This window comes from Colias philodice, chromosome 22 (assembly GCF_061535455.1).
Source record: "Colias philodice isolate Cphi_HAF_F1 chromosome 22, ilColPhil1 Martin Lab GWU primary, whole genome shotgun sequence".
Classification (NCBI taxonomy): domain Eukaryota; kingdom Metazoa; phylum Arthropoda; class Insecta; order Lepidoptera; family Pieridae; genus Colias; species Colias philodice.
The window spans coordinates 6,189,458-6,210,507 of NC_143107.1; the positions used below are offsets into that span (position 1 = coordinate 6,189,458).

Consider the following 21,050-nt stretch of genomic DNA (forward strand, 5'->3'; position numbering starts at 1 on the left):
AATATAAATTCATAATAATATGCTGTAATATGTTTATGCTATATAATATGCTGCAACAAATATTTTTATACTTTTATGTATTTATTTATTAGGTGAACTCATTTAATATGATTTTTATATGGCAAAGTAGTCGATTCAAACGTCAAACATTGAAACAAATTAAAAATGACATGACAGTCGACAGATTGATTCGACAATCGACAATCGGTAGTGTTCTAGTTTTGCTATAAATTTGCAAAATTTAATTGAATTAAAGTTTAAAATGTCGGAAAATGGGCTCGATAATGCGTAAAAAAACTCAGGTGTCATTCGTTATCCGGGACGAGGAGGAGAGGAGGCACAAAAACGGTGTGAGTTCATTACAACTCGATCCGATTCAGGGAAGACTTTATTCTGCCGGTCGAGATGGAATTATTAGGGTATGGCATACAGGTAGTGGAACGCAAGACAGATACATCCAAAGTATGGAACATCACACTGATTGGGTAAATGATATAGTACTATGCTGCGGTGGAAAAAATCTTATTAGTGCGTCCTCTGACACGACTGTGAAAGTATGGAACGCCCCGAAAGGATTCTGCATGTCCACTTTAAGGACTCACAAAGACTACGTACGAACTTTAGCGTATGCAAAAGATAAAGAACAGGTCGCCAGCGCTGGTTTAGATCGAGCAATATTTTTGTGGGATGTAAATACACTCACTGCTCTTACAGCTAGCAATAACACTGTAACTACGTCTAGTCTCGTCGGTAACAAGGAATCGATTTATAGCCTGGCTATGAACCCTCCGGGGACGATTCTCGTTAGTGGTTCTACTGAAAAAGTTCTAAGGGTCTGGGATCCACGAAATTGCTCCCGTTTAATGAAATTAAAAGGCCACGCCGATAATGTTAAAGCGTTAGTTGTTAGCAGGGATGGTACACAATGTGTTTCAGGTAGCTCTGACGGAACTATAAAATTGTGGTCATTATCACAACAGCGATGCGTTTCTACAATTAGGGTGCACTCTGAGGCAGTCTGGGCGCTATTAGCCACAGAAACATTTAGTCATATCATTTCTGGCGGCAGAGATCGCCTTATTATTATTACGGAACTACGAAACCCTGACAATTTCATGATTGTATGCGAAGAGACTGCACCAATACTTAAATTATGTTTCACAGCTGACCAACAAGGAGTTTGGGTTTCTACGTCCGATTCTGATATACGTTGCTGGAAATTGCCACAGCTGACTGCCTTAAGCACAGAGTATAGCCAAAACAATTACAACACGAGTAATGTGTATCAAACACAGCCAATCCATCACATACCAGGTGGTCGAGCAATAAAACACTACACAGTATTAAACGACAAACGGCATATTCTTACTAAAGACACCGCAAACAACGTCGTACTATACGACGTGTTGAAAGCGAGTAAAGTCGAAGACCTCGGCGAAATAGATTACGACGAAGAGTTAAAAAAGCATTTCAAAATGGTTTACGTACCGAATTGGTTTAACGTTGATCTAAAAACGGGAATGTTAACGATACATTTGGGGCAGGATGAAACTGATTGTTTTAGCGCGTGGGTGAGTGCGAAAGAAGCTGGTTTGACAACAGAGAATGATCAAAAGGTTAACTTTGGTGCGTTATTGTTGCAAGCGTTGTTAGAATACTGGAATCATCCCAATAGAGTAAATGAAGCTGGGCAAAAGGTTTCTGGCAATAATTTCTTTTCAGTACCCTTACATACACCTCTTATATTTAGTGAGGTTGGTGGAAGAACGTTGTATAGATTGCAGGTAAGTTTATTCGCTAGAATCCTATTACTAAGATTTAAATTTTAAAATCTTTTCGTCTTAGTTAACTATTAAGTAATAACATTGTTCATGTTTTGTACAATGGCTCCTTTGTTCTTTTTTCCTAATTTACATATTTAGTTTTTAAATTTAATTCTTCTCTTCTTGATATTTTGAGTGAATACTGAATACAACAAAATGTTCAATATATTTTAAAACCTTTTGCAAATTGCAAACAAATTGCAATCATATGATTCATTTGAATATGAATAGAAAAACGTAATCACAAGTGTTTTGTACAGGAAAATCTTTAGAGATCTGATAAAAAGTAACACACATCTTGATTTGAACCTTGATAAACTGTTTTCTTAGAATAGGTTATCATGTACATAATATTCTTGTATTTTTTAACTTTGAGATATTTCTAACTATAATTTTAATTTTGAAACAATTTTTTATATTTTTAGTAGTTAAAATAGAATTATGTTATCACAATTAACAAAACTATAACCATACTGGATAATTAAAACAAAACCAGTAAACAAATGAAAAACAGATTTTTATTTCCTTCAACTTCATAATCAGCCCCAGCCCATAAATTGAAATATCTATTTATTTCCTGGGTGCTGGCCTGGTTTCGAATCCTGGACTTATTGATTTGAAGTCCAAGGTCTCACCACTGAACCACCACTGCTCATTTATATTTATTATTTATATTTTTATGCCAAAACAATACAAATTTACCACATAAAGTATTTTATTCATTTTTTTAAGCTTAGTACGGGATCAGATCGTGCCGTATGTGAAAAATTGTCCTGTAATCTTTATTTATTTATTACTTCATTTATTTATGTATTTTATGTTACTTTACAGGTTGGTGACGCAGGGGGTGAGACAGAAGGCAATATTTTAGTAGAAACAGTACCATCATGGGTCGTCGACGTTGCCGTCGAAATGGCAGCTCCAAAGTTGAATAAATTACCCTTTTATTTGCTTCCACACTCTAGCTGTCAAAGCAAACAGGATAGGCAGAAAAAGGTGGTGATATTTATTTATAATATAGTGTTTAATTTGCTATTGCAAACTTATTATTTGCCTTGATTTTTTTCAGGTCTATTGTTTCGTTTTTTTATTTCAAGTTATAATCTAACTTATTCTAACCTATAGCATTTCTTTTTCACTTTCAATACTTTGGGTTCCTTTCCTAAGGTGTATAACAAATTCAATCAAAATCGATTCCGTTGTAAGCATTTAGAAAGAAAGATTTACTTACTTACTTACTTATGTTCCTGTGTCACCTAGCAAACTAGCTTATGCATTTATATTTTAACTAGATTTCCGCCCGCGGCTTCGCCCGCGTTTTCAAAGGAAAACCCGCATAGTTCCCGTTCCCGTGGGATTTCCGGGATAAAACCTACCCTATGTGTTAATCCAAGTTACCTTCTATATGTGTGCTATATTTCATTGTAATCGGTTCAGTAGTTTTTACGTGAAAGAGTAACAAACATCCATACATCCATGCTTACAAACTTTCGCTTTTATAATCTTCTTATATATAAAAATGAATCGCAAAATGTGTTGGTAAGCGCATAACTCGAGAACGGCTGAACCGATTTCGATAATTCTTTTTTTATTATATTCCTTGAAGTACTAGGATGGTTCTTATGTAGAGAAAACGTAAACATGTACCACGGGCGAAGCCGGGGCGGACCGCTAGTAGTATAATATAGTAGGATAGAAAAGAGAAGTTATCTGGCCACTGACTGACTGACATTCACAGATGCTTTTGCATTTAAATTCTGTTAGTCTAATCCACATGACTGCCGAACAACGTGACAAACAACGAACACATAGGGACGCGGACGGCGCTATACAGAGAAGCGAGTAGGAAATAAATACATCTCTTTTCTTCGTATAGTGCTGTCCCTATGTGTTCGTTGTTTGTCACGTTGTTTGGCAGACGTGTGGATGGCCTATTATGAATATTTCCAAATCTAATCATTCAATTCATAATTCACATATTTATTTCAATAAGTTCACCATTGATTTATTTTAAACTAGCTTTCCGCCCGCGGCTTCGCCCGCGTTTTCAAAGAAAAACCCGTTCCCGTAGGATTTCCGGGATAAAACCTATCCTATGTCCTTTCTCTGGTATCAAAATATCTCTATACCAAATTTCATGCAAATTGGTTCAGTAGTTAAGGCGTGATTGAGTAACAGACAGACAGACAGAGTTACTTTCGCATTGATAATATTAGTATGGATTATGTTTTATTTTATATTATTTTCTTGTTCGTCCATTCAACAATATGACATATAAGCATACAGAACTGATTGCAGGATCGTCTCGTGGCCAATGATTTCATACAATGCCGTAAGGTAGCGGAACACGTGGTCGAAAAGATCATAGGTAGTGGTGATGTGAATGGTGCGAGTGCTGCTAAAAGCGAGGACAGTAATAATGATGCGCCTGAAGAGAAGGTGGAATTGCTGTGTTGTGATCAGGTAATAAATAACAAGAATAAATATTTCCTTTATTTAACAAGACAAGGTTATTACAATATTATAATGTATTTCACAATATTAATTAATAATTTGATATTAATATAATTATAAAATTCATTGGTTCCCGCACTAGGCGAAGCCTGTCCTGCGGGACCAAAAAACGATTAACAATATAATATTATGTATTTATAACAGAGGTTGTGGTTAATAAGAATGAATTAAGAATGTGGTTAATATTTAAATTCGTATTCAAGTCTTAACATAAAAATAATATTTTAATTCATTTAAATTAAATTAAAGAAAATAATAAAATAATTAATATACATATATTTTTTTTTTTTTTTTTTAATCTTTTTTATTAAGGGATTTTAGTCCTAAAGGACGATGCCAATCCCATCGTACCTTATATACAAATATTAAACACTTCATAAACTATCTTAACTATATTTTAAATTTAAATTTGAATAGCATTCTAGCTGCATCAGAGTGTGGTGCAGCTAGGATGCTATGATATGCACCGACATTCAAAACATTTATTTTAAAATTTGTCAATAAGTCTTTTCTTTTGACATCATTCCGGACACACTCCATGAGGAAGTGTTGGATATCGTCATATTTATGACAAAATTCGCAGTTGGGCGAGTCAGCTTTTTTCAGGAGATAAGCAAAACTTCCGCACGGTACGTGTCCGGAACGAAGTCGAAAAGCGGTTACAGTTTCGCATCTATTAAACTTATTGCTATAAAACCATGGTATGTGAAGAGGCTCACATTGTATGCTCTTGTACCAAATGCCCTTTAGTCTTGACCTTTCATTAAAATACTCTTTGAACCTATTTAAACACTTAAATTTGAATTTTGTTAGAACTTCCGAATAATTTGGTAAGTAATCGATTTCTTCTCCATCTAAAATAGCCGTTTTTGCTAGCCTGTCAACCTCTTCGTTACCACTCAGACCGATATGGGAAGGAATCCATTGCAGTGCCAAAGTAACATTGGAGTTATTAAAATTATTAATTTGTTCTATTATTTTGTATGCTATCGGGAAACCTCTCTTACCGGACACACAACGTTTAAGATGATGAAGGGCACTTTGACTGTCTGTGAGAATAACTATTCTTTGGGCATTTATATCAGCGGCATAGATTAAAGCCTTAGACACTGCAAGTAATTCCGCTGACATTATGGAAATGTAACTATTGTTAATTTTATATTTATAGGAGTATTTTCTATTGGGGTCCCAAAAAGCAAAACCAAGGCCATTTACAGTTTTAGATCCATCAGAATAAATACAATTGTAACCGATGAATTTATTGTGGAGTTCATTCAAAATATCTAGTTTTATCTGTTGATCAAGATATTGAGACTTTGGACCATTTATACAATCTAAGTTAGTAAAAATGTTATTTTGTAAATTAATATTGGACACCCATGTGTCTAGAGTAAACGTATGGAGTAAATCAGATGTTGAGACCGGGTCTTCACGAGTATCCTTATAGCAGGTTGCAAGCAATGGTTTCTTTTTATGATTCCAATAGCTTCTATCACATAGATTATACAGTTCACTTAATAGTGCATTATTAATATTGCTATTCCAAGAGTGTGTTTTTAAACAGAACTTATAAGCTAAATACAATCTTCTTACACTCATCGGTGGAATGCTCAGCTCGCATTCCATAACATGAATAGGAGTGGTCTTTAAAAAGCCACCAATAATTCTCAGTGCCTGGTTTTGCAGTCTATCAATCTTAGATAGGTGACAATTGGCTGCATTATCGTATATGTAGCTGCCATAATCTAAACGGCTTCTTATAATCGCAAAATAAATCCTACGTAGGTGAATGGGATGTAGACCTCAATTGGACCCAGCTAATACTTTGAAACAATTCAAAAACTTCAAAGCTTTTGCACAACACTCATTTATGTGTTTTCCCCACCTAAGAGATCTGTCTAACCAAAAACCTAAGTATTTAAAACAATCAACGGGGCTTAATAAAGAATTATTAATATAAATTTGGACCTGTTGCATTCTACGGGCTCTACTAAACACACAGTACCTAGACTTTGTACCAGATAATTCCAAACCCAGTTGTTCCACCAATCTAACAAAACTATTAAGTGCTTCTTGCATGTTTAAAACACTAACTTCAAGTTTCCTTTGCTTTTCAAAAATTACGAAATCATCAGCGTATTGACATATAAATACTTGATTGATATGCTTACAAACACTAGTAGTTACAATATTAAATAATAAAGGCGATAAAGGGTCACCTTGAGGAATACCTTTATTTGTCGACCGTATCAAAAATTTATCCTCATCATCACACTGGATTTGAAGGTGTCTTAACCGCAAAAACTCCCATAAATATGTGCATAACCTTATGCCCACCTTTAGTTCATCCAAAATACTAATTACTCTAGAAACCAGTACATTGTTATAAGCACCTTCAATGTCTAAGAAACATGCAAGTGTTGGAGTATTGTAGGTAAAGCCTATTTGAATGCTTGAGACAAGGCGGACTAGACAATCCAAGCTAGATTGACCTCTCCTAAATCCGACTGTATTACGAGATAATATGTTGTGATGTTCGACATACCATTCGAGTCGTCTACATAACATTAAATGAAAGGTCTTACACAAACATGACATAAGGGCAATCGGACGAAGTTTTGAATGTCCGTTGGAACTATTTTTTGGAATGGGCAATATATTTATATTTCTCCATTGAGCAGGAACACAGCCATAGGTATAAATTAAATTATAAAGATTTAGTAAGAAACGTTTACCGCTTTCTGGAAGATTATATATCATACTATAATAAATACCATCCAAACCAGGAGAAGTATCTTGCTTTTTTAAGCAGTTTACCATCTCATGCATAGCAAAATGGTCATCAAGTTTGGTGCTAGATGTACCAAAAGTAGGTGGAGGTTCAGATACGAAGTCAGGTGTTAAAGTGGACAATAATTCTTCTTTGGCTTTGTCGGAGGCATAAGATTTCGCTTGACTAAAACCTTTAATCCACCTCATTTTACGCCACATGTCTGAGAGACTTGTATTTTCGTCTATACTACTACAGAAACTACGAAAGCTTTGAGATTTAGCTTGCCTTATTAACCGTTGACCCTCTGCTATTTTTAAGTTAAGTTTTGACAGATTCTGTGGAGTGGGATTCCTTCTAAAGCATTTAAGCGCAAGACGTCGTTCAGCTATTACCTTAGAGAGTTCTTGATTCCAATATACTTTAGGTACGAATATACGGTTAGAATTGATACACTTTTTTTTGTAAGGAGTACTTTTGTCTGCTATATCGTTAATTATATTTAAAAAATGGTCATACATATCTTGAACGTGGTTAAAATTTCTGCTAATTTGTGAGAATAACCTATCTGCTATGTTTGAGTATTCTGTCCAATCAGCCAGTTTTAAATTTCTTTTCGCTATAAATTTTAGGCTTTCCTGATATTTAGCACAAATCCTAACAATTAAGTGATCGCTTCCAAGGTTCTCATTGGTCACATTCCATTCGGCATTTACCGCAATATCAGTAGAACAGAAGGATATATCTGGTGAAGTTTCCTGGATACTACCATTAACAAGCTTCACTCTTGTAGGGTCACCATTGTTAAGTGAAATGAAGCCAAACTCAAGAGAGCTATCAAAAAGTTGGCTACCCCGAGGATCGATCCTATTTGACCAGTTACTATGGTGACCATTAAAATCTCCTAGTATCAAAGTTTTCCTAGAGAAAAGAGAAAAGACATCATCCCAATCTACTTGGGACGTTCGCACAGATGATGGACAGTATATGGAAATAACATGCTGCAAATACTTACAATTTAATATGTTGATACCTACAATCTCAATGCCAGCATTACGCAGTTGAATAGAAGATCTTGAAGCTTTCAGCGACTTGTGGCAAATGATTGCAACGCCTCCATAACCATCCGACCTATCTTCTCGGAAAATACTATAACCTGATAGATTTAAAACTGATTCCGAATTAAGCCACGTCTCACTTATAACTGCTATATGAGTTTTCTCTCTGTTAAGAAGCGCTTCAAAATTTAACAATTTTGGTTCCAGGCTCTGAGCATTCCACTGAAGAACGTTTAACTTAAAACTATAACTATTAGCCATTACTTATGTTGTTAAAAAATAATTGTAATAAATTCCCTTCCTTAAATATATCACACAAGAAAGAAGTAAGCTCGTCGACAACCAACCGTATGCACAGATAAATTTTTTCATTAAAATCCTTTCTGGACAGTATTATTTGCTTTATCTTATTCAAAAATGCTGTGAATGTTCTCTCTTTTCTCTTTCCTTTACCTTCTGATACCGGTTCTCTTCCATCGTTACACTCGAGTACTTCGTCCCTTTCTATTATGTCTTCTGTAAATATTTTTCCTTTTGATTTGTTTCTTTTTTTCCGAAATGATGTCATGCCACTAATTTCTGAGGTCATTTCATTATCTATGTTGTTTTCTAAATCTTCATCTTCCATTACTTCACTTGTAGTCCTGTTCTTACCCTGGATGACTATGTCTCTATAAGAAGGGGTGCCAACCTTAGCATCATTATTTTCTCGTGAATCTATATAAGTTGATGAGTCGTTGTTGTTGTCGAGCCTAGATTGAATATTGCTTTCAAGGTAAAGAGATAAGCCCTTGCTGTAGGTGCAGTTATTTTCACTCATAATTCTTTTAATTCGCTTTTCCTTAATAAAAACTGGACAATTTTTGTCCAGAGCCATATGTTCCCCTTTGCAATTTATGCACCAAAACCTTTTAGTTTCACAATTTTCGTGCCTTTGGCCACATTTTGGACAAATGATCTTTCTACTTGGACAAAACTTTTTTGCATGACCAAATTTCCAACAACCTGCACATTGTGTGACAGGAAAGATGTAACGTTCAACCTTAAACGGACACCCGTAAACATGTACGTACGAGGGTAAGGACGAACTTTTAAAACCAAGACGGACCACGGTACTGTCTACCCACTGGCCGTCGCTTGTCAAGCGCTTTAACCTTCTGATTGAGACAATCTCATATTCACATGCGGACTCTTGAAGAATTTCCTTCTCTTCAATATCTAAATCTATATCTCTCACAATACCATAAGAAATATTCACTTCATCCATATTTTGACACCGATAATTATTCTCATTAAATCTCTTGCACTTCAACAGTTTGCTCGCATCTTCCTTGTTTTTGAATGTAATTATTACTTTATACGGACTTCTATACTTAATTGATATTATATTTCCAATATTTTCCACGCTTAAGAGCTTTGCCAAACCAAATTGTTTAGGTAACAATTCCATAGAGGATAAACGGACCCGAACACCTTCAATAGCTTCATCATCTCTTGTTTTCATATTTGTTGTTTCATCATTTTGATCGGACGAACTGCGCAATAATCTTTTGGGCTTTCTTTTAACGGCTATAAATCCCTCATCATCATTTATAATCTCTTCCTCGCTATCTGACCTGTGTCTTTTTTCTGGACCCATGGGCATATCAATTATCACTTCCTTTTCTTTCTGTTTCTCTTCATTCATCCCTTCTGATTTTTCAGAGCCAACACTCATAGATCGATTGAAACTAGCCATAATCCAAAGTCAAAATAAAAATTGACATGAGGGTAGAATTAAAATAAAACGCCGCTAACGCTCACGAAATACGAAACTGGGCAACTGACGTGCGTCTTATGCCGTCGCTCGCGCGCAACTGACATATATTTGAAGTAAAGTTAGAAAAGTAAAATAAGTACGCAAGATTTATATAATATGTATTTAATAACAGTATAACACAAATTACATTAATTGTAGGTTTTAAATCTATACTAATGTTATGAAGCTGAAGAGTTTGTTTGTTTGAACGCGCTAATCTCGGGAATTACTGGTCCGATTTAAAAATTTCTTTCGGTGTTAGATTGCTCATTTATCGAGAAAGAATATATTATCATCACGCTAAGACCAACAGGAGGTAAACGACGCGGGTGAAATCGCGGGACGCAGCTAGTAAATTATTAAAAGGTAACACTTTGTTACACTACTTTAAGTAATAATTTATGTTTACTATCTTGCATTGAAAATACAGTATTATTTAAGTACAGCCAGCTTTATAATCTTCTTATATATAAAAATGAATCGCAAAATGTGTTGGTAAGCGCATAACTCGAGAACGGCTGAACCGATTTCGATAATTCTTTTTTTATTATATTCCTTGAAGTACGAGGATGGTTCTTATGTAGAGAAAACGTAAACATGTACCACGGGCGAAGCCGGGGCGGACCGCTAGTATTAGTATAGATTTAAAAAAATGTTTCTTTTTTCAGGTCCTTGACCCCAACATGGATCTACGTACAGTAAGGCACTTCATATGGAAATCGAATGTTGAGTTCACACTGCACTACCGAATAATAAAACAATGATCGCAGTTTTTCATTAAAGGACACTTTAAAACGTGCTGCTCTATTTACAGGTTATTTGAGTAGTGCGTATTATATGCGATCCAAATGAGAATAGGATCGGTTGAGCGCCATGTTGTGACGTCATAGGTGTTGATTTAAACGAAAGAATAAAGTAGGTTATAGTCTGTCCACTATAAGAATTGCTTTTTGACAGCTTGACGGGTGATACCAGAAGTGATGTACAAAAGTTTATCGATTGTCATACCATTTCAATTATAAATACAAAATATTATTATTAATCGAACCAGGTACGTAAATAATAATTACAACGTAAACGTACTAATGGGATATGCAATAATAAGACCACATATCTATGCATTTTATGTTAAAACTAAACTAAACTAATATTTTATTATTTATTGGTTTCTATCTTACAATTTGGTTGTCTTTATGTTTAAATTATATATCATGATAAAAGAGTTTTTCTGTATCGGATATATTTTACAGAGTATTTCTATCCATTATTATAATCTATCGACCCATCATTGAATAATTCTGTGTAGACATCACTAAGTGGGCGGAGCCTGTCCATGAAGTACAATAATTATTTGTATGACATTTCAACATAGACAATATAATCCTTCATAGGCGTGAAGCTGTCAAAAAGCAAATAATATAATGGACAGAGTATAGAGGAACAACTTTTAAATTGATGTAAGAGTCAGGCAATGTGGAGGAAGGAAGGTAGAATTCCTCCATCGAAAAAAGGAGGATGGTCATGCTGCAGGCAAAATATGTATAATCGTTATTTAACTATGTGTAAAAAGATATTCTTAGTATTATTTTTTTTTTCAAATAATTTTTCACACCCGTAATTGACGTTCCAATTCTTAGTTGGATCGCATTAAAACTATCGACATGTGATATCGATTAAAGTACATCACTAATTTCTGTACTTATGACTGTTCCTTTGAATGTTAATTATATTTACCGTGAAATTGGGACGCAATCAAACAAATTTTATAATTTAACGCTTAAAAAAATATTCATACAAATTGTCAGACAATTTTACATGTATGTTGTATACACTTAGCATATAATTATTAATATTACAATAGTAGGTACTATAATTTCGATCCAAAAAAAGATCCTTCTTTTACGAAACGTCTATGGCATTACAGCAGTACCAATTTTTTTAAAACTGATTCAAAAGCAGGTTTTAATTTCACAGTGAAAATAATTAATGTTCAATAATGTAAATTTAACATTAACTACGATATTAATATTACGGCCAATTACATTTTAAATGTCTGTATATTAATTCTGAAATATATAAATAAAATTACTTAATACATACAATAGAATTATATTGATACAAAACGTAATATAATATCACATAGAAATAGAAAACATTTGATTCTGAAGTTCTGACAAAAATATTCCAAACAATGACTGATAAAAAAAAATAGGTACTACCTAATTGAAAATTAGTTGTAGGAATAAATACTTCAGAGTAATTTTTAAATTAAGCCAGAAAGTGTCCCCTTTATGAATGTAATTTTTCATATAAAATGTAATGTCGCTAAATGTTATGGTAATTAATTAGTTAAATCTGTATTTTAAAAATATTATTTGAGAAATATTAATGAAAACTTTTTGACCGATGACCTTGTCGAAAAATTCTAGCTCTGTTGCAATTAAAAAAAAATCTGTTTGACAAATTGACAAAAATTTTAACATTATTTTCCGTAGGTTTATTTTATTTATATCTATTAGTTTCGATAAACATCGATTTTTATGATATGATTAAATTCGCTTAAAATGTTTCTATGCAAAGTTTCAATAATTATTTGGTATTCACACATACAATAAATTAGTAAATGCCTTCATCTTAATGTGACTTGATGTAACTTAAATGTCTTATATAAGAGAAATGTGCATGTAAACAGGTTAAAAATATGTAGGTTATTTGTCTTGCCTCACTAAGATACATTAAAAATAATATGTGTATACGTAAACAATACTTATTAGGAAATAAGTGCTAAAAATATGTCAATAATATTTGTGAGAAACTGCTTGGCTCGGAATTCCATGTAAAGTATTTATAGGTACTGATTTGTTAAGAATAAAATAAATAAATAAATAATTCTTTTTATCGTTTGACTTTTAATATATTGCTTATAAGATGAAACACTAAAAATTTTGTAAGTAATAATTAGTATTATAAAAATTGAACCTGCATATTATTATAAGAAACTCACTTGAAAACATAATCTATGCTTAAAAATTTCTTTTTAATTCCTATATCAAATAACCACATTAATTTAGATGTTGAATGTAAAATTATATTCTTGTCAATAGATTTATTATGTAGGCATAAAAGGTAAAAGGCATATTGTTCTACGTAGTAATATAATATGTGAATACAGGCGTTTAAGTCCAGCTTTAGATGTGATAAGATTTCTGTTCATGGCGCGGGATTGGCCTCATGTAACTTAGCTTTAATATTTTACGAGAGGTAATATGTTCTTGATTAAAATTTAAAAATGTATATTGTGGCAACTGTAGGGTGACGCCAGTCTAAAAGCGACATCCGTTTTTACTATTCCAATATTTGTGAATTTCAAAATTGATTATCACTACATAGTACAAAATAAAGTCGCTTTTTCTGTCCCTATGTCCTTATGTCCCTTTGTATGCTTAAATCTTTAAAACTACGCAACGGATTTTGATGTGGTTTTTTTTAATAGATAGAGTGATTCAAGAGGAATGTTGTAGTATATAATTTATTAGGTTTTAGACAAAGCGGGCGAAGCCGCGAGCGTTAAACTAGTTGCAACTTGCAAATAAATATGTGAATGGATTTGGATTTTTATCATTATTTGGTGTCTTCATATTATACATGTTATCCCATGTGTATGTTTTAAAAAAAATATTTTATACGAAACGCGTTGTTATTATTTTGTTGAAAACATTCACAAATATAACTTTCTGTATCTTATTTTTGACATAGCCACTGATTTTTGAACGTGTAGTATATTTCAGAACGTTCTTTAAAAGTCAATTTCAATGGCTATTGGCTGTGTGACAGTGACACTTGACATCACTTGACATTACTGAATGTTATGAAACCGAAATCTAACCTGAAAAATTGCGTTGAAATGATAAATAATTTGTAAATAAAATAGAAAAATGAATAGTAGATACATAATTCGTTCCTTATTATGTACTTTTCCACGTAGATTACCCGTAAAGCACAGTAGTATATCCAGCAATCGTGTTATTGTAAACTTTATAAATTTTGATATTCGAGCGTATTCCAGTAAGAAATCTGATGATACTGAGAAGAAGCATTGTAATGTAGGTACTATAGGTCATGTGGATCATGGAAAGACTACACTCACTGCTGCTATTACCAAAGTTTTGTCTAAAGAAGGCGGCGCTAAGTATGTCTCTTATGACGAAATAGATAAAGCTCCAGAGGAAAAGGCTAGAGGTAATAACTCATCTGTTTACTTGTTAATTGATAGATGAACTTTTTTCGCGTACTGTAAATCACACACACTACATAAATAAAAAATTAAGTACTGTTATATTGTATTTATTTATGATTTCTGGCTTTAATGTACATACTCTAAGATGATAGATTTAGTTAGTCCGCATATATAAGTTTTACTTTATTTTATTTTCACATACATAGATTCCTAACAGCTATTTGTATTACAATGCTTATAATTAACTTTAACAAAACAATACGCCAATAAAAAGGAATACCATGGTAAGACAATTAATGTGACAGTAGTTTTACATTAATTATAATTTATAACAATGAAAAAGTGGAAAAAAAAATTTTTTTTTGGACATGATAATATACAAAAAAAAAGAGGAAAACGTACCCAATATAGAACGTTTATATAAGAACTAATCTTAATATAAGAATATTAATGATCAAAGTTATTTAGTACAGTTTGATTCAAACTTAATGGTGGTTCAGAAGTTAGCTGCAAATGCATGTGTGCGCAGGTATCCGTCCCTTAACGTCCCGCTGATATCTAAAATTGTTTTCTGCTCATCAGATTGTTCGATGTTTTGAGCCGCCATGAAGATTGAATTATACTGTAATATATCCATTATAAATTATTATTAATGCGAAAGTAACTCTGTCTGTCTGTCTGTTACTCAATCACGCCTTAACTACTGAACCAATTTGCATGTTTGGTATAGAGATATTTTGATACCCGAGAAAGGACATAGGATAGGTTTTATCCCGGAAATCCTACGGGAACGGGTTTTTCCTTGAAAACGCGGGCGAAGCCGCGGGTGGAAAGCTAGTAGTAGATATTTTATTATGGTTAAATTTCCAGGTATAACAATAAATGCCGCTCATGTGGGCTATAGTACAAAGTTCCGTCACTATGCACACACAGACTGTCCAGGGCACGCTGATTATATTCGTAACATGATATCAGGTACACAACATTTTTATTTATTTTAATGTTTATTTCAATGAAAATTTCCTATGCTTCCTTGTTTGTTTTCAACATTTGTTAAAGATAAACTGCAAAATTAATTTACATTCAAAATTTGTGTAAATTTTCCAAATACAATTCTTTTATTTAAGTTAATAAGTTTTAGAAATAAGGAAACATACTGCTTACCTTTGCCTCAATTCCAACATAAAAGAAACAAGCCATTTTTTATTTTTGACTTAACTCCATGCATGGATACATAAAGATATATTATATATTTGACAAATAAAATATTTAAATGCAATAAATTAAGTACTAAAAAACTATTACAGGAACATCTCAAATGGACGCAGCTATTTTAGTTGTAGCAGCAAATGATGGGCCCATGCCACAAACGAGAGAACATTTATTATTAGCGAAACAAGTTGGAGTACAATATATATTAGTTTATATAAATAAAGTTGACTTGGTTGATGATGAGGTAAGGTTTTAATTTATAAAAAAATAAAATAAAATCTTTATTTACCAAAAAAGCAGTGCATTACAGTATTATAGGAGATCCAAACTAGGCTGTTGCCTGTGTCTTGGATAATTTATGTAGTATACTAGCTTTCTGTCTGCGGCGTTGCATTGACTTTAAAATCATAATTATGTTAAAACCTAACTTGAAAACCATGCTTTTCATTGGTTAAAATGGATTGATAATCGGGTGCAGTAGATTTTGAGTTTACCACTAATAGACAGATAGATAAATAAATAAATATTTCAGGACATATTTCACACACGGATGCTTCGGGAATTTTCTAATATAATATGTTTGTGATATTTAGTTACTTGCTTTCGTCTTCAACTTTGCTTGGAGGGTTGTTGCATTAAAGTAGTGTTTAACTTAGACTACAATTTATCCGTATGCAGTAAATATAAAGAAATAATAAATATCCACTTCTTATAAACTCATATATTTTATAATATTAGTAAGGTCTAATTCAATTCATTCGTCGTAATTCAATTACATTAGGCTACTAAAATAAAAATAAAATGAATAAAATATAAATTAACATTTATTTAACTCCATACTTATGTTCATTTTCAGGTTTTAGATTTAGTTGAATTAGAAATGAGAGACATGATATCCGACTTTGGTTACGATGGAGCAAATGTGCCCATAGTTAAAGGCTCTGCATTAAAAGCACTTAATGAGGATCGGTCAGAAATTGGTAAGATGTTTTATATTCAATAGTATAAAATCAATGAATGAAAAATTATTTATGGTACACCATATAAGAAACAATTTCAAAACTTCACATAGTTCATTTTCTTATTATTTTATTTATAAGGGTCCCAATCTTAGATCAATGCAGTAAATATATTGAATCTAAGTGTGAATACTTTTAAAAACTTAAATTAAGAATTGGTAAGATAAGAATTGCAGGTAATTGGTATCTCTAATTGGTAAGGTTTTTCATATTCCATAGTATATAAATAAATACAAACCCACCATTATATATTACTAGCGGTCCGCCCCGGCTTCGCCCGTGGTACATATTTCGCAATAAAAAGTGGCCTATGTCCTTTCTCGGGTATCAAAATATCTCTATACCTAATTTCATGCAAATTGGTTCAGTAGTTAAGGCGTGATTGAGTAACAGACAGACAGACAGAGTTACTTTCGCATCTATAATATAAGTATGGATATATACTTTCTTATTGACCCAGGCTCCTATAAAGTTTATCATATTATTATTTAACTAGCTGCGCTTCGAAGTATCAGCCCGGGTGGCTCCACTCCTGTTGGTTTTAGCGTGATGATATATAGCCTTCCTCGATGAATGGGCTGTCTAACACCGAAAGAATTTTTCAAATTGAACCAGTGATTCCTGAGATAGCGCGTTCAAACAAACAAACTCTTCAGCTTTATAATATTACTATAGATTTATTAGGGTCCCAAACTTAGGTCTATTCTATAAAGATGAAATGTTTTATTTAGAAAAGACATCTATTAAACCGACAAAAGGTTAATTGATTATTATTGTATACTTACGTATTTTTTTTTTCAAATTTCAGGAGTACCCTCAATAAAGAAACTATTAGACACCATAGACAACTATGTTCCGACCATAGTGCGAGATCTAGAGTCGCCATTTCTAATGCCCATAGACAATGCGTTCACAGTGCCTGGTAGAGGCACGGTTGTCGTTGGTACTATAAAAAGAGGTGTTATGAAGAAAAATGATAATGCGGAATTAATGGGTTTTGGATTGAATGTCAAAACTACGCTGTCGGATTTACAAATTTTTAGGCAGTCTGTGCCTGAGGTAATTTTATATAAATAAATAAATAAATATATCAGTACAATTTTCACACACGGCACAATCTGATCCCATATTAAGCTTATATAGATTGTAACTTGTGTTTATAGCTTTTACATATGGAGTTTTTATCTTAAAAAGTACCTTTTCATATATAGCCTAGCGGTCCGCCCCGGCTTCGCCCATGGTACCTACATGTTTAAACTATCCTATCTCTCAAGTTGGATCGAACTGCACATGGTGTGCGAATTTTATTATAATCGGTTAAGTGGTTTAGGAGTCCATAGAGGACTAACATTGTGACACGAGATTTATATATACATATTAAGATTTTACAACAAGTAATCATGTGAAAATTACACATAAAAATATATACATATAGGTATACATTACACTGGATACTGCTATAACCTTGTAACCTCCCCGAACTGTAAAATAATAAAAAAATACATTATTTCAATCAGTAGAATTAAAAGAATATTCGTTCGTCCTTTTAAACAATATAGTTTAGTCATTTAATGAAATACATTTCTTAAATATCCATTTTTTACTATAAGAAAATTTTTTTTTTTGTTTGTTTTATAGGCATTAGCCGGTGACAACATAGGTGCATTATTACGTGGTTTAAAACTTAAAGCGGTAGAAACCGGTATGCTATTATGTGCAGCCGGTAGTGTGTCCATGAGCAATCATTTTAAAGCAAAAGTTTATTTTTTGTCGAGAAGTGAGGGTGGGAGGAAAAAACCGATTTTCTCGAAATATTCACAGCAAATGTTTAGTGGTACTTGGAATATCGCTTGCAGGATTGATTTGGGTGAGATGTTACTTGTAATTTTTATTAAAGTGAAACTTTTATTACATCGTCTCAAACTTTTTGGTCTGTGTAGCGCATGTCGCGTGACGGTCGGCTGCCGAGTAGGTATAAAGCAGTGTTCGGAAAGTTTCACTTTTACCGTGGTTTCATAAAACCACACAACATTTTTTTTATCGTTAAATATCGTTCAATGACATATATAAATATCTGAAAGTTTGAATAGTTGTTGAGATCACAAAAAATAGATAATATTCAGTACCCAAAATAATTCCATGCGAGAGTTTTAACAACCATACCGCTCTCATTTACTTAACATTTTTATTGTTATCTATTGCTCCCTCCTGGATTTAGCGTAATTATATAAAGCCTTCCCTTCCTCGATAAATGGGCTATCCATGCGAAAATAATTTTTCTAATTGGACCCGTAGTTCCTTAGATTAGTGCATTCAACCAATCAAACAAACAAACAAACTCGGCAGCTTTATAATATCATCTTAAGACTCTTCTAACCTGTATTTTATTTCCAGAGCCTACAATGGACATGTTAATGCCCGGTGACCACGCAGAGGTATACCTCACACTACTAGAAGGCATGGTCATGACCACGGGTCAACCGTTCACGATACGAGAGAATAACGTGACCGTGGCTACGGGCATTGTGACAGAAACATTAAGTAATGTGGATGTACCCAATGGCAAGCTGGGTAGGGTACAACTGAAATTGGCTTCGTGAAATAATAAAGTAACCGAAAAGATGTGCAATATAATTTCATTGAATTTTCAAAACAGGTTCAGCAATTTTTTAAGAAAGAAAGAAACCATTTATTCCAACACACACAAACACACAACAATAGCATTTTAAATTATAAAGAATAGGTTGTAGAAAACAAATTTATGTGTGGTTGAGTGCGCTAAATTATTGCTTGTTCCCCTAAATTTGCGGTTGGGTATGTGAACGACACTATAAAAGTGTCCAATGGGAAATTCGAGAATTCATTTCGTGTGTAACTAATTAAATTTAAAAAATAAAACATTTTTTTGCGAATGAATAGATGCATTTAACTATCGATTTAACAAAAAGAAAATGAGTTTATGGTAATGAAGCTGTATAACATTACATTTGATCTGTAATCATTAAAATTTAAAACATACCATACTCAAACAATTAGACTTCTTTTAGAAACACTTTCGAAGCGTCATTTTTAACATTTGCCACCTTTTACATAATTTTTAATTTTATATTTAAAAATCTTAGAACTAGTGAATATGTTTTTACTCGATGTACCGATGCAAAAATTGTAAATATAGTTTAGATAAAATAAATTATTATTAATTATAACATTTGTTTCATTTTCAATCCCAATTTACCATTGCATATTCTATTTTACTCAGCACATTATAATATTATGATTTTTTAACACAAGGCAAAGTCCTCCGCCGCGTCTGTCTGTCTTTTTGCTATAGTCAAAAACTGCTGCACTGATTTTCATTCTTTATTCCCCAATAGTAGCATTCTTCTCTGGAAAGTTTTAGTTTCATTACCTTTTCGCCTGCGACATCGCCCGCTCTGTCTAAAAATCTTATAAAATATGATGTACCTACTTACTAAAACCTTCCTCTTGAAACTATTTAGACTACTAGTCTACTAAACCGTGTTTTGTGTGTGCTATTTAAAAAACGCCCTCAAAATCTTTTAAGTAATTTTAGATCTATGCATACAGGCACACACGCCGGAAAGCGACTTTTTTATGTAGGTACCTATACTATGAAGTGAAATACAACCTGTGCGAAAAGCTAATGGAAAATAAAAATATCAGAAAAAAAACTAACTTGAGAGAACTTTGTCTTGTAAAGTTGCATTTGCAAATCATAATTATATATTATCATATTAAGTATATGTATATTCATGTTTTTGTGAGAATTAAAGTGTAATCTATCAGTAAAAATAAATGAAAGGGGCAAATCATGGCTAGTAAGTTAGAGATTGTCTAATCTAAAAATGAACGCCCCTCCACTGTGTTTACGCTCACATTCAAAGTACGTGTATAGACGCAATACACACAAATTGGTCTGCCTCATTGGTCGTTCAGTCCTCCAGTCCCGTCCATGCCCGAACGACAGGACCAGTTGGCCAACTAGTGCATAAATGACGCGATGCACGACAGAACGGACGTGTCATTCCGTACATAGCGCGCTCTCCCCGCCATATAATGCTAGGCACCTGAACTGATCGCCCGATTAGTTGACAAATCAGTGCGCGAGTGTCAAAGTTTGCAGTAGAATCGACGCGCGCACACATATAAAGTGGTTCAATAATTATTTGTCCTCACACATTGAAACAATTAAGTTTAGTGGAGGGGCGTTCATTTTTAGATTAGACAATCTCTACCAAGTTCTATTGTATAAAGATAATTTAATTCATTTTGTACAACATGTATAACTAAGATGTATAAATAGCAAAATTATGTACAGTACTCCAAAAGTGATAATGCGCATAGAAAACTTTAATACATTGCCGACTTCAATAAAATTATTCATCTGAATTAGTTATTCTTCAAACTGCATTCTAACATAGGTACTATTTCTTTGTCTCTAAAACTTGTTTGAGATTTTCTTTCAAGGAATTTTTTTTGGATTTTTTTAGGAATATCACATGTTTGGGAGTCGAACCCAACAAAATATATATAGGTTGCATTGATTTTTTCCTGTTTAGATATCGATTCTGCAGGATTTAAGAAATAATGTTAATGTG

At 33.1% G+C, this 21,050-nt stretch overlaps 2 protein-coding genes across 3 annotated transcripts; both read left to right on the top strand.

Annotated features, from left to right (window-relative positions):
* Positions 1-175: 175 nt before the first annotated feature.
* Positions 176-12,860, top strand: LOC149478484 (WD repeat-containing protein 48 homolog). Of its 2 annotated transcripts, XM_089709309.1 has the most exons (5): positions 176-1,784; positions 2,655-2,819; positions 4,122-4,286; positions 10,632-10,882; positions 11,395-12,860. In XM_089709309.1, exons 1-4 carry the CDS (start codon positions 273-275, stop codon positions 10,725-10,727), a joined length of 1,938 nt encoding a protein of 645 aa, XP_089565435.1. In that variant the 5' UTR covers positions 176-272; the 3' UTR covers positions 10,728-10,882; positions 11,395-12,860. The 2 variants fall into 2 exon arrangements, with proteins under 2 accessions (XP_089565435.1, XP_089565436.1); XM_089709310.1 differs by lacking the exons at positions 10,632-10,882; positions 11,395-12,860 and having other exon boundaries at positions 4,110-4,237.
* Positions 12,861-13,816: 956 nt separating this feature from the next.
* On the top strand, positions 13,817-19,581 carry LOC149478485 (uncharacterized). The gene is made up of 7 exons (XM_089709423.1): positions 13,817-14,202; positions 15,071-15,175; positions 15,508-15,656; positions 16,269-16,392; positions 17,240-17,490; positions 18,070-18,298; positions 18,826-19,581. Exons 1-7 carry the CDS (start codon positions 13,899-13,901, stop codon positions 19,029-19,031), a joined length of 1,368 nt encoding a protein of 455 aa, XP_089565549.1. The 5' UTR covers positions 13,817-13,898; the 3' UTR covers positions 19,032-19,581.
* Positions 19,582-21,050: the final 1,469 nt, after the last annotated feature.

What these genes read in the sequence shown, in the direction of transcription:
- LOC149478484 (XM_089709309.1), top strand. Translation starts at nt 273, where the DNA reads ATGGGCTCGATAATGCGTAAAAAAACTCAGGTGTCATTCGTTATCCGG. An exon ending in GAACGTTGTATAGATTGCAG is followed by an intron (nt 1,785 to 2,654) that starts GTAAGTTTATTC and finishes GTTACTTTACAG; the next exon opens with GTTGGTGACGCAGGGGGTGA. An exon ending in AATTGCTGTGTTGTGATCAG is followed by an intron (nt 4,287 to 10,631) that starts GTAATAAATAAC and finishes TTCTTTTTTCAG; the next exon opens with GTCCTTGACCCCAACATGGA.
- LOC149478485 (XM_089709423.1), top strand. Translation starts at nt 13,899, where the DNA reads ATGAATAGTAGATACATAATTCGTTCCTTATTATGTACTTTTCCACGT. An exon ending in TATTCGTAACATGATATCAG is followed by an intron (nt 15,176 to 15,507) that starts GTACACAACATT and finishes AAACTATTACAG; the next exon opens with GAACATCTCAAATGGACGCA. An exon ending in TTAGGCAGTCTGTGCCTGAG is followed by an intron (nt 17,491 to 18,069) that starts GTAATTTTATAT and finishes TTTGTTTTATAG; the next exon opens with GCATTAGCCGGTGACAACAT.